This window comes from Gavia stellata, chromosome 1 (assembly GCF_030936135.1).
Source record: "Gavia stellata isolate bGavSte3 chromosome 1, bGavSte3.hap2, whole genome shotgun sequence".
NCBI classification, from domain to species: Eukaryota; Metazoa; Chordata; class Aves; order Gaviiformes; family Gaviidae; genus Gavia; species Gavia stellata.
Genome location: NC_082594.1, coordinates 95,415,944 through 95,428,704, shown reverse-complemented (window position 1 = coordinate 95,428,704; position 12,761 = coordinate 95,415,944). Strand labels below are relative to the sequence as shown.

The 12,761-nt window shown below is 35.5% G+C and overlaps 1 protein-coding gene across 5 annotated transcripts in view; it reads left to right on the top strand.

Annotated features, from left to right (window-relative positions):
- CASK (calcium/calmodulin dependent serine protein kinase) overlaps positions 1-12,761 on the top strand; it is a 220,299-nt gene that overhangs the window by 92,445 nt on the left and 115,093 nt on the right. For all 5 annotated transcript variants that reach the window (XM_059816928.1, XM_059816721.1, XM_059816994.1 and 2 more), the window contains exons 4-5: positions 8,543-8,620; positions 9,881-9,953. In XM_059816928.1, the coding sequence (XP_059672911.1) occupies positions 8,543-8,620; positions 9,881-9,953 (151 nt within the window). The remainder of the gene's footprint in view (positions 1-8,542; positions 8,621-9,880; positions 9,954-12,761) is intronic.

Below are 12,761 nucleotides of genomic sequence, written 5' to 3'. Positions count from 1 at the left end.
TCTAAAAGATATGTTTTGGAAGCTTGAATGTAAGAGTTTAGTTACCATTGGCATATGGAAGAGTGAACAAAACATGACTTTTCAGCAGTGTACAGGTATTTTTAATCGACAACAAGAAACAAAAGGGCGGACAGCCCCCAAATCGCTTCATTCCTTCTTTGAGGGGAAAATTATTAGTCCTTCTTGAGTTAGGTTTTAGCTAACTGGGAAGGACAAGAACAGACATGCAGAATGCTGATTTGTGCATCTTCCGTATTCGATATTCCTTCTCTTCTCTGTACCTACCAGCTCTTCTTTTTATGTTCCCCATATATGCTTTCCTAGTGTGTCTGGGCATATGTGTTTATACCTCTTTAATTTCCCTGATCTTCCTGCATTATGTTTTCTGATGCATTTGGCCAGCTTACATTGGAGCAAGCCACATCATGCCAATGTGTTAGGTTGAACTGGCATGTCCACTAGAGCCAAATATTTGACTTGAGATACGCATTTAAAAAATAATTCTCACATGTTAGTTTTACCATTGAGGTACAGAAAAAGCTAGGTGGTAAAAGCAAAAAAAAACTATGTAAAGCTGAAAATTGTTGCTTGAAAGTCTTCTGCTTTTTTTTTTTAGGTGAGTTTATAAACTTATGATTGTGTTAAATAATTGTTTTATGCTTTCCTTTCTGTAAGTTTTGATTCAATACTGACTTTGTTTTTTATTTTGTAAATCCCAAAGTGTGGACCAAGGGACTTGAATTATCCTATTATCAAATAATTATGTACACCTTGGGGAGACATACTGTGATAATTAACAACATTTTGAAATGCAAAAAGGATTTGCTTCTATTTTTACCATGCCGGTAGCTCAGAAATAGGAGACAAAAGTGGTAATTACTTTTTAATGACAAGCCTATTATCATTTATGTTTGTATACATAAAAAGTAAGTCTGAACAATTGGGGTTACTACACAAATACTGTACCTGACTTCAGGCCACATGAAAGAGAAAATAGGAGGCTAAATTTATTTGTAGGATAATAATTCTTTACTATCTCGTATGTCCTCATCTCCCTTGTACGCTACAAGACATCACTCTTTTGTAACAAACAGTGATAGAAAATGAGACAGTACGAGCACCTGTGCTCAAAAAGTAGCAGGGAATGGAAGAGTTGTGGGTGCAGTGTGTTATGCTGGAGGGGATCCTTTGGTGAAGTGATTCAACAGAAGACTGATGTTTGCTGTGGAGTAAGACTGCATTGTCTGAGTTTGATTGGGTTAGTGGCATACTATATAATTGTGACCATAATAAGAAATTTATAGTAGTAGAAAAGCATCTGTGTATTTGTAGGTAACTTACTTTCCCTCATACTGCTTTCTGTTCATTATGCTATTATTATAACGAACTTAACTACTTTGCAATTAAGTTCTGTCTACAGTGATAAAATGTATTTTATTAGGGTCTAGTTATTCTGAAATGACAGAAAAGGGGAAGACAACACAGATCTGCAGAGGAGATATAAGCCCAGCTGGTGCTGGGCTATTTCTGGACTGGCAGATGCTTTGCGTGAAAATTAATTCAGGTCCAGCACATGGACACAATAACCTAAAACTTTGTGCCATCAGTTGCACGTAAATGAAACATAGGTCCACTACTGTTTCGTAAGCTGTGAGCTACATGGAGCAGCTGCTAAAATGACTCCAAATATCTTACCAAATGTATTGTTACGAAAAAGTACAAGTTAAATAATCAAATGCAGCATATATCTGATAACAAGAGATTGTACTACTCAGGAAAAATACAATCTGGGCCCAATTTTGAAAATATTTGTTACAATAAACGTAAAAAAAATAAAGTCACAATTCATAGAAGCACTGATGAACATGAACAGTAGCAATGAAGTTTAACACCAAAGAATTAGCTTTTTTTTTAACCACTATTTATACACAGAGTCAAGCACTCTTTAGAATGGGGCCATCATGTCATGTTACCAATAGGTTGCCATTAGGTACTGCTGTAATAAACTGCGTAGAAGCATTTGGCTGTAATAGATGAAGTGCATGTGTAGAGTAAGAAGCAGACCCTGTCCCAGAAAGTCTTATTCTTAACATGTAAATACTTTTCAAATAATAATTTTACTTTATTACATCATAAATGAGAGAGTATGTGCCTGTGCCAAGTGATTTCCCCCACACACCTCCCAGCTGCTCCCCAGAAGGGTAATGGACTCTTTCCACTGATGGAAGAGATCCCTTGGAGGCTCTAGAGAGACCTTGCATCTGAGATAGGGCCAGCTCTAGTCTTTATCATACAGTTGCAATTTTCTTTGCCTTTCTGTGGTGTTATTTGCTGATAGCTGTATATCATCATTAGTCTCAAGTTAACTATGACCTTTTACCTAATAAAAGCATGTAGTCAATAGAAGTACACAAAACAGATATATTTTTACCATGTCAAAACAGATGAAAGCAATCATTTTTTTAAGTCTGTGCCTTGCAAAGAACAAAATAATATGCAAAACTCTCCTATTTAAAAATTCCATTTATGAAATGTGGTGCAATCTGCTTTCTTTTGTATTTGTTCAATAATGTGCTATTCTAGTCGGAGCTGTCCCTGTCACATGGTGTTTGCTTGGTAGTTTATGCATGTGGTGGGGGGAGGAACACTGGTTTTACATAGACTGCTGTTTTCTGTTTGGTCTATAACTATCATTTTTGCTTTTACATTCTATTGCTTATTACTTTTTTTTTTTCCTAATGACCATTGGTCTTTATCAATGAGAATACTTTGAGAAGGGTCAGATACTTGCAATATTTCTAAAGCAGAGCAAATATTCCATTTGAAGTGTCTAAAAACCACGTTTTAGACTTAGAGTACCTTATATGCAGTTTATCCTCAGAATAATCAAAGTATGTAGACTGAGAGTGCTTACCTTTTCATGCTGAAGAGCTCAGATACATGAGTAGTGAGTGAATTGCAGATACCTTATTATCTGGTCATTTGCAGAACATTGTCTCACCACTATATGTAGGTGGTTTGCTTTTCTTAGTGCATTCTAAGAGAGATTTATCTCTTGGGACATTAGAAGAACTGATCTTACTTAGATTTACCAGTTAGGCTCTATATATATAGTTAGATACATATAACTTTGCAGTTTAACCTAGCTAACATGTAAAAATGCTTTAGTTTTAAAATCTCAAATTCATTAAAGCAGTACTTTAAAATGGTTGCAGTTACTTAGGTTTATGTTAAGCATAAGCTGATAAGCATTTAAATGACAGTTAGTACATTCAATCATGTGGTTTTGTTGAAGTGTTAAGAAAAAAAGAAGGGGAAAAAATGAATGCTATCTATTTATTCTGCTTTGTTACAATACTGTGAAATAGCACACCTTCTTAGTTTATGGAGTGCAAACTTTTTTTCATTATTTTAGTTAATCATATTAGGATTCTGGTTATGGTTTTATTCTTAAATGCAGTCTCGCCTGTAGTCCTTCCTCTTTTATATGGCTTTATTCTGTTCTTTCATACTTGCATAATGCATTATCTAGGATAAAAATAAGTCTTGACTGCTAACTTTTAAAAGTAAAATCAAAAGAAACTAAAATCTGTATTTTTCACACCAAAACAGGTTGCTGTGATTACTGAAAGAAAGTAGTTTCAGATGATTCTAGTTTTAACATTTGGGCCAGACTTTCAAAATATCCAACAAATGGAAAAACTTTCAAATTCATTTTTAAAAGCTTACAGTACACTTAAAGAAGTCATTAAATTAGCGGTTCTGTCTGTCTTAACTTCAGATGTTTAAAAATTACACTCTAAATCTGAGGCATCTCTGTACATGCTGGTTTTTTACTGTGGACTGAAAGGGGGCCTAAAGTGACTAACTAATTTTAAATGCTTTAAGGCAACCAAATTCCACAAAGTATTGAATATGCTGATATCAAATGCTTTGACATAAAGACAGATTTTTTTTTTTTTTTACTTGATAAAACTCATGTTTACATTGTGTTTGTATTGGGGATTTTTTTGTTCTTTTTTTGATGTGTTATGCATATTCAGTATGTCATAGCCTTGTTACTTGTAGACACAAAGTTTGGGCAATTATTTGGTCTGGGTATACTGTTACTCTTTTGTCCCCCATAGCCTGTGAACTATTGACTGATTACAGTCAAAGGAAGTGATAGAGAATTTAAAGCTAACGTATGTTTGAGGAAAGAGATACCAGGTTTTCATCTTACGATTGCTTAATATTTGTTGATTTCATTCATTTGATGGACAGGAATTAATAGGAAACCAGACTTCATTAGTTTTAATGCTTAAAGAGCAATCTTTGCAGGGTTTCCTGTTGACAAGGCCAGACTTAGAAATCAGGTTTTTTATCTTGGATGAAATTTTGGCTCTTTTATAGTAAGTGGCAAAATTTGGCAGAGCAACTGAGAATTCAGAGCATTGAGACATTGATGCATTGAAATTTCAGCATTTCTTATAACTTTAATTATCACAGGCTGTTAAGTTGCATTATTTTAGCAAGGCTTCAGAAGACCCACTTTTAAGCAAAATTAACTGGTAGAAATCAATATAAAATGTTAATGCGCATACTTGTATTTTCAAGAGTTTGTATAAATACAAACTAATTCACACAGCATTGCTATAAAGTGAATATTTTTGTATGGCCTCATGGTACTCGCTGACATATGGAGGTTTTAACATTAAATTGGAGTATGGATTAAAGGTACCAGGTTAGGTATAGTACTACTTTTATATTATCACCTAAAACACTGCTTTTTAAGGATGCATATGTTTTTTCTTTCGTGCTATTCAATAATCAGGTTGAATCATCACTATGAAAACATTAGTAGAAAATTGTTTCCAAGTATACCTATTTAGAATTACTTACTCCTCCTAAGATCATCTTCTACACCATGATTTAGGAATTAAGTATTACTCAGTGTAGTTCGTCCGTTGTTTGTGACTAAATGGAATGAGTCAGTTTATGAAAAGCACTGAAATTCAGCCCTTAGCTGCCAGCAAAGTTGTAAAAATGTCTCAATCTAAAGTACTGAAAAGCCTCTAAACAGATGCTGAGAAGGTAAACTCAGGAACATCACTTAATTGTCTGGAATGAGCTAAACCCTGGATGCATGGGCAATATAAAGGAAATAAGAGTTTCTGTACTTTTTGGTCTTAATTTTCAGAGGTTACTACACAGGGCTTCAAGAAAAGTTAAATACTGTATTTTTAAAGTTAATTTATGGCAGTTTATTTGTAGTAAGTGAAGATGGCAAGTACATAAAAACTGTCCAACTGAAGGAAAAAATGCCATTGTGCACAGACTTTTAACATACATGGTACAAAACTCAATTCAGTTACGAGCAATATGCCAAGTCTTTCTTTTTTTTTTTTTTTAAGTAGTAATTCAACTCCCTAAAGCAGTGCTTCTCAAGCTTTCTGATTCTTCGTCAATAAATTAAGTTGTAGGCCATGTCTTATTAGGTCATATGCATATTCAAAGCTATCATACCCCAGTATTAAAATGCAGATCTCTTCTGGAGTATACTGTCTATTCTTCAGTGTGACTGTTAGCCTCAGAACGTATTTCGGCATTAAACATGGCTCAGGAGTACACTTTCTGGGTAGGTTGCAACTTATTATCAGATTTGTGCAGAATAGTAGAAAGATTTTCAAGGTGCACAGTAGCACTGATCAGAGCTATGGAAAGAAACATTTATCCAAAGGGCTGAGATCCAGGCACAGTTCTGCTGAAAATATGGAAAAATCAACAGTAGAATATGGGAAATTGGAGGACATAGTTCATACTGATACCCAAAACAATTCAGATGTGGTGGTGGTGCCTGTTAACTCCCTGTTCAAAGCTGCTCTAGCTGGCACTTGCAGTGTAAATACCATAAACTGTCCCAGTTATTTTATGTGGCTTCCATGAGTGCCCTCTGCTGGTATCAGATGAGTCTCAGATTATGAGTGTGCCGTAATTTTACCAACTTTTTTTGCATCATCTGCTTCTGTCTTCAGCATGTATATATCTCTGTGTGTTTATTTTAGTGGATTTCAACTTACCTTATGTTTACGGTTTTCACATGCCTAATGCAAATACTTAGAAAACCTTGAGACATCCTGAACTTTCATTTCATCGGTATCTCAAAACTTTAATGCTCTTGCATCACATAAGGCTTTCAGTTTCTGCAAAGTCACCTTTTAAGTTGTGATGTTGCTGAGTTTTCAGTCTGTTAGCGTACTGCATTTTCTGGGGTTTCTTATAATTGAGGCCAACTCTTGCTTTTGCAGCCTCAGCTGGTTAAGTCTCATAAGATTTTCAGATAAAATTCAACACCTTTGGGGTGATACAAGCCCTATTTATACATGAAGAAAAATCTAGTCTAAAAATAAGATATTGCCTTGAAAAAGTAGTCAGTTGAAGTCAGAGATTAAGATACACCTGCCATATATTTGTGCTTTTGAGATCAACAGAGTTCATCTTAATGGAATAAAACTTTCAAACATTACTGCTCACAGTCTGTAGCCTTTTTTAATATCAATATAATTTAAACTAATTGAAAAATATTTGCAAAAAAAATCAAACTGCCACTTACTGTTACAAAATTTCAATGAAAAATGCTGGTATGTCTAAGTAGGAGGTAGAAATACATGTTAAAGACCGTACTGATTATAAACACCTTGTTTAATAGAAAAGTTAGTGTAAAGTAATGACACTCGTGGCTCAGTGTCTCAGCAGCTATTGATACTGCTAAAAAACTTGAGTGCCTCTGGATCTTTATTCATCTGTAGTTTATAACAAGTCAGAGTGAAATTAGTCTTCTAAAGGATTCTGCTGCAGAGAATGACATCTCCGAATTTTTCGTAGTTAATCATACATTTTGTGTGTTCTGCAGTGCTTGGTGTCGCTCAAGTTTCAGTTTTGTTTCCCATCTAGCTGAAATAAATTGTTGGGAGGAAGCATTGAAAGGGAGATTGACATGAGGGTTTTTTTCCAGTGAGCTAGCTAAATCCAGACTTACGCTGTTCTCATTGAACACTCACACCTTTGCCACTATGGGGTACTCTGTGTAGTGCAGCACAGTATATTCTCTGTCTGAGTTATATTTAGCTATGTATACAGACTAGGTGTATGAAATTGAGCAAGACAGAAAAACTACTGGGAAAAAAACTACAGAGGAATATATGTCATGGTTTGGCAATATGGGTTTCCGATTTGTGGAGCTTGGTAAATCCAAAGATGGTACCAGTTGCTGAAATAACTGGCCAGGATTTTTTTTTTCCACCTACTTAAATGAATGCGCATTTCTTTTGGTCACCAGTCTCTCTTATAGTTGTCAGTGCTCTATCCACATGATAGTGTATTTTGCATGGGGATACCTTTTGGATTTATTTGGGAATTAAAGCTTCTGCGCATTGCTTGTGACTCCCTAAGCAGAAGTTTTGCATTGCAGGTGTGTAACAAAGCAGAAATGATTGTATGCTGACATTCTGGATAGCTTATCAAAATGGCCCTGATAATGTTGGCTTTCTAGATAGATACCTTGCAAATTCGGCTTCCCCCTCTCCCACCCTGCCTTGAGTCTTTGGTGAAGAGGAAAAAGAACAGGTGTGAAGACTGAAAAAGACAGTACAATCGATATTTTTGCAAGTACCTTGTTAGGCATGAATTATAATATGTGATTTTTATTGTTCCTGTTAACTCTTGTTACTCTCTTCTTGCCCCGTCAAACAATGAACATTTTTAGATATAAATCTGCCTTAGGTTATTTACAGGAGAAAGAAAAGGAGGGCAGTTATGCCACACCAAGCCACGTTGGTTTTAGAGAAATGGTAGTCTAATTTTAGCCTAAGGACTATTAATAATGTGCATCTAAAAGTGTTATACTACTCAATGTGGGAAGTTTTCATAAATACTACAGACAATAAGGGAGAAAAAACAAATTATCAAGTATCAGAGCTAGTGATACAGTATGTGTGCTGTCACTGTTTTCAGGTGCCTTCAGTGAGGCTGTGAGGTCTAAAATATCCTCTTGGCTCCTTACTTATCCATATGAGAATGCTAACTGGAAAGACTATAATACATTTCTAGAGTATTTTTTTAAAGTCTTCATTTAAAATTCAGTTTGAGTAAGATTTTTGTGTAACTACAGTCTTTATTATACAGTTGCAGTTGTAATGCTTTTAAGAACACAACATAGTATCATGCATTAATTGTTAACTTGCAGAGACTTCTTGTACAGGGCATTGACTTTCTGCTGTCTTGCACTCCTTGTTCAAGGAGCAGTAGGAGAAATGTTTGGTTTTGCTTATATTTTGAGAGGACTGTTATATGACCTGAGGGGCATGAAATGGTTAACCTGTAGCAAGCCATATTCTATTAGATTACCTATTAAATGCTGGTTTAATTAGTAATGCATTGTATATGTATCTAGAGTATTTTATGTAGGATTTATATAAGTGGAGAAAATAGATTTTTTGGAGCATTTTTATATAATTGATTGTAGTTATCTGTCTTAAGCATTGTTCCCTCCTTTTACCTGCAGTATGGATGGAGCAGATCTGTGTTTTGAAATTGTGAAGAGAGCAGATGCTGGATTTGTGTACAGTGAGGCCGTAGCCAGGTATGTATTATAATTTTAATTAATCCCACAGGATAAATAGAAAAGAATGGAATATACTGTTGTACAATCTGGTAGCTAAAAGTTGGAATACTATAAATAATCCTGTTTCCACAGTCTGAATGTTTATTACAATAATTAGCATAATAAACGTAGAATTTTAGAGCATTTTGTCATTTACTAGTTGTGTATTTGGATGGAATTACTGAATAAAATAGTATTTCACATCCAATACTTAATTCTCTGTCTTTGCTTTTTATGGATCTCTCATACGATGGCATTAGGTGACTTGCCAGACAGGTGTGAGTTTTATTGGTCTTGCTAGATGGAGTAGTCTCTTTTTTTTTTAATATCACTTTAATTATGGTCACTTCAACTTTTCACTTACAAGGTAAAGTACAATCAAAGAGTCTATATAATTGCAGAAGGTCAACAAAGCCCAGTGTCCTAGTGGCATGGTAATTGAGCTCAAAGCCCATGAGATTCTTTGTTTGCTTTTCTTGACACTGCAGATTTTTTTAGCGTCATAGAAGCCAGGTTGGAAGAGACATCAAGAGGTCTTTACTTCAACCTCCTGCTCAAGGCAGGGTCAACATTGCATTTGGATCATGTTGCTCAAGGCTTTGTCCACTGGGGTCTAGAAAACCTCCAAGAATGGAGATCCCACAGCCTCCCTGGGCAACTTGATCCATGCTTCCATATAACTAGCTGGAACCTCCAGAGGACAAGGATTGCCTCCCTTAGCCCACTAATAATGGTCTGCCTGATGCAGCACAGGATGCTGTTGGTTTTCTTGGCTTTCTAGTACGGTCAGTAATCTGTTAGGGAATCCTTACAGGGGAGAAAGATGTTAGTCTTCAGTCTGCATCAAGCAAGCCAAGATCTTGGTTCTATCCCTTTCTAGATAAATCAGGCACTGATACTCACTTTTTTCCTTTCTGTGTTTTGTTATTAAAAAAACGTGAAGGGTCCTGACTTCCTTGTTGTATGAAGCAGAATTATTGAACATCTGAGACCTTTACAAAATGGAAAATGCAGATTTTTCTTTCCTAATTTTCCTTGGCTTCAGTCAGAATAATCCTCAAACTTTAGATTTTATTATTCATTATTATAAACACAAACTCCATTGTACTGAACTCTGTATATTTAAGGTTAAGTTGGTTGATTAATTTTATGTAGTTTGGCTCCTAAAACTTAGTTTGTTATATGTGTACAGTAATTTTTCCTGCAGGTTTGTCATGTATGATGTCTTTGTTTTTTCAGTCATTACATGAGACAGATACTGGAAGCTCTACGTTACTGTCATGATAATAATATAATTCACAGGGATGTGAAGGTAAGGGGTTTTAATTATTTTTTTTCTTCACCTCAATAATGCGAACTAGTGAATTTTGATTTCTGTAATTTAGAGGAAGGGGGAAGCTGTAGAAAAGGAAGCTATATTTGCTGAGTGTGTGTTTACTCTTACTGTGTCATGTAAGATTAAAGCCCATCTCTAATTGCATCAATACAGAACATTTAGGAGAGTCACAGATTATATATGCATTTGATTCCAGCTTACTTTGAAACTCAGTTTAATTTCTATTTTTTGAATATTCATATGAAATCTGCTTGCATTTTTTTTCTTGTTAGGAAAATGTGCATATAAATTAATTGCATAAATTAAACTGGAATTGGTGGGTTAATGGCATCATTTTGACAGCATAATGACAGTCTTCATCCAAACTAAGATTTCAGAGATGCGCATGCTTAAATGCTACGATATCGGTAGCATTATGTACTTCTTGCAAGCAGTCTTAAACATTTATTGTTATGAAAACTTCTCTAATACAAACAAGTCTGGGAGGAGAAATACAGTGTTTAAGAACAGTGTATGTATATACTCTTTGATCTGGTGAATTTTGTACAATTTTCTGGATATTTATGGAACTAGTTTATCCCGAAGTACTGTAATGTAAGTAATTGGGAGTTTTAATCTAAGTGGGTTTGACTCTCTTCAATTTGAATATATGTGTTCTTTGTTAATAACATGGTCTAAGATAGTTATTCCCACTTGTCTTCTCTAAGAGTTTGCTTTTATCCAAAGTGAGTCAAGCACTATAGGAGTTAATGAAAATTCTGACGAGCTCTGATGGTGCAGTTTGAGAAGTGAATCTTAGGTTTTAGTGAATAGAGAAGACTGAGAGAGGGTAAGCTGTGCTTCAGACTCCTACAGGTGATCTGTGAGGGAAGAGAGTATGGACACTGAACTGATGATTTTCATTTCAGGAGTCATTTGGTCTTCCATACACAGGCATTGCAGACCTTTCCCAATCTCTTTTTCCTTTCCTTCTAAAATCAAGAAAATTATTCCATGTAATAGGCTTTTTTTTTTTTTTTTTTTTTTTTTTTTTTTTAAAGTTTGGTATTTTAAGAGTCATTTCTCACAGCAAATTGTAAAGATGGCCTCTTACTGCTGGTAGAATGTCTCATCTTGCTCTGTCTTGAAGGTTCTAGATTCTTTTAATTATTAATTTTTGGTACCGCATGAGAATTTCAGAATTAACATCATCTTTATGTTGCTGTGTCTTCCTGAAAGCTGCAGCTGTTTTTGTTGGACCATGTTCTTGAACAAAAACAAATTTCAGTTTCAAGGGCCTCTGAGGGAGGCCCATTTTACTGAGTGTAAAATGGGAATTTGTTTTGCAGCTTATCCAGTCTCTGAAAGCTTGAAAATCGTTTTTATTAAATATCATCCTTAGAAATAAACCTGTTCAATTACATGAGTGAGTAAGAATTTTTAATGTATCGGTCTAAAGTAGTGTAAACCAACAGACAGTGTTTCATCTTGGCAAAAGCAGTGCAGAAAAATAACTGTAGGGTTTGGGTGTAGAACATATTATGCTAACTGCAATATCCCAGCTCTAGATGTCACTGTAGACATTGTTTTGAAAGGAAGTAGACTAAATGACCAATCTCCAAATTAGCTGAGTGGATGAAAGTGAATTAATAAAAGTCTGTAAGGTTGATACAGTCATACCACATTTTTCCCCTTTTAAGCTTTCTGTGAATGTTATTTTGAACTGCAAAAGGGTTGATCGTTATCTGATGCACAGGAAAATTTGCACCTTGTAGTCCCTGTAAGAATTAGGTGTCTTTAGGCCACTTTTGTGCTCCCTTAGCTCTCAACTGATTAGGAAGAGTTAGACAGGAATACTTCAGTTTGCTGTACTCTGGTGCCAGAAACTTCACCTGACTTGTCTAAGTGACAAGATCTACCAAAGCTTCTGGAGCACTACGAGTGCAGCCTGTGATAAACTCCTGTATGCTCCAGATTCACCTCAGATAACAGAATCAAAACATTAAAACTTTCACGAGATGGCCTGTAGTTGTCTTAATTTCCTTCGCTGCTCTGTGAGACCAGACATTTCTTGAGCCTCTGTGTATCATTTGACCCCCTTCAACATTGCTTAAAGTCTTTATAATCAGTGACAATTGCACCTTCGCTTCACTTTCAGTTAATGTGACCCTGCATTCATTCACTGCTTGTAGTTGGATTGTATAATAAGAAAAGTAGAAAATGATAATGCAGGAAGGTGGAAAACTCAAGACAACTATGCATCAGAAATGTGAATGTCAAGAACTTTTTCCCTTAGCACAACATTTATTCCTATTCTGCCAACCTAGTGATACAGGACTCAACCATTCCTTTTGTTCTTTCAAAACCTTGCTGTGTTGGAAATAGCCAGAAGATGGCTAACAAAAGTAGCAACATTGAAATGGGGTCTTTTCCAATATAGAGTATTATTACACAGTAGTTCGTATACAGAATTATCTTTATGTAAGAGAACAAAAAAAGGGAAATGGTAGTAATGTGGGTCTGAAACGAGATGCTTGTCTTTTTCCATAAAACCCTTGCTAGAGTTTGAGTGCCATTTGTCACTGAAGTCAGCCACTTTCTCTTGAGCTGTCAGTATTAGACAATAATGAAAGTATTTTGTTAATGATGAGTAAAACCCTAGGCCACCAGAGTTTCTCTTCATCTGTGATACTTCACCCCTGCAGGTTATCTGTCACCATCAAAACTTTCTCTTCAGAGTCACCCTGTTGCAGATGTAATTAAGTAGCACTGTGGCCATGATAGGAAATGTCAGAGCAGGGTGAT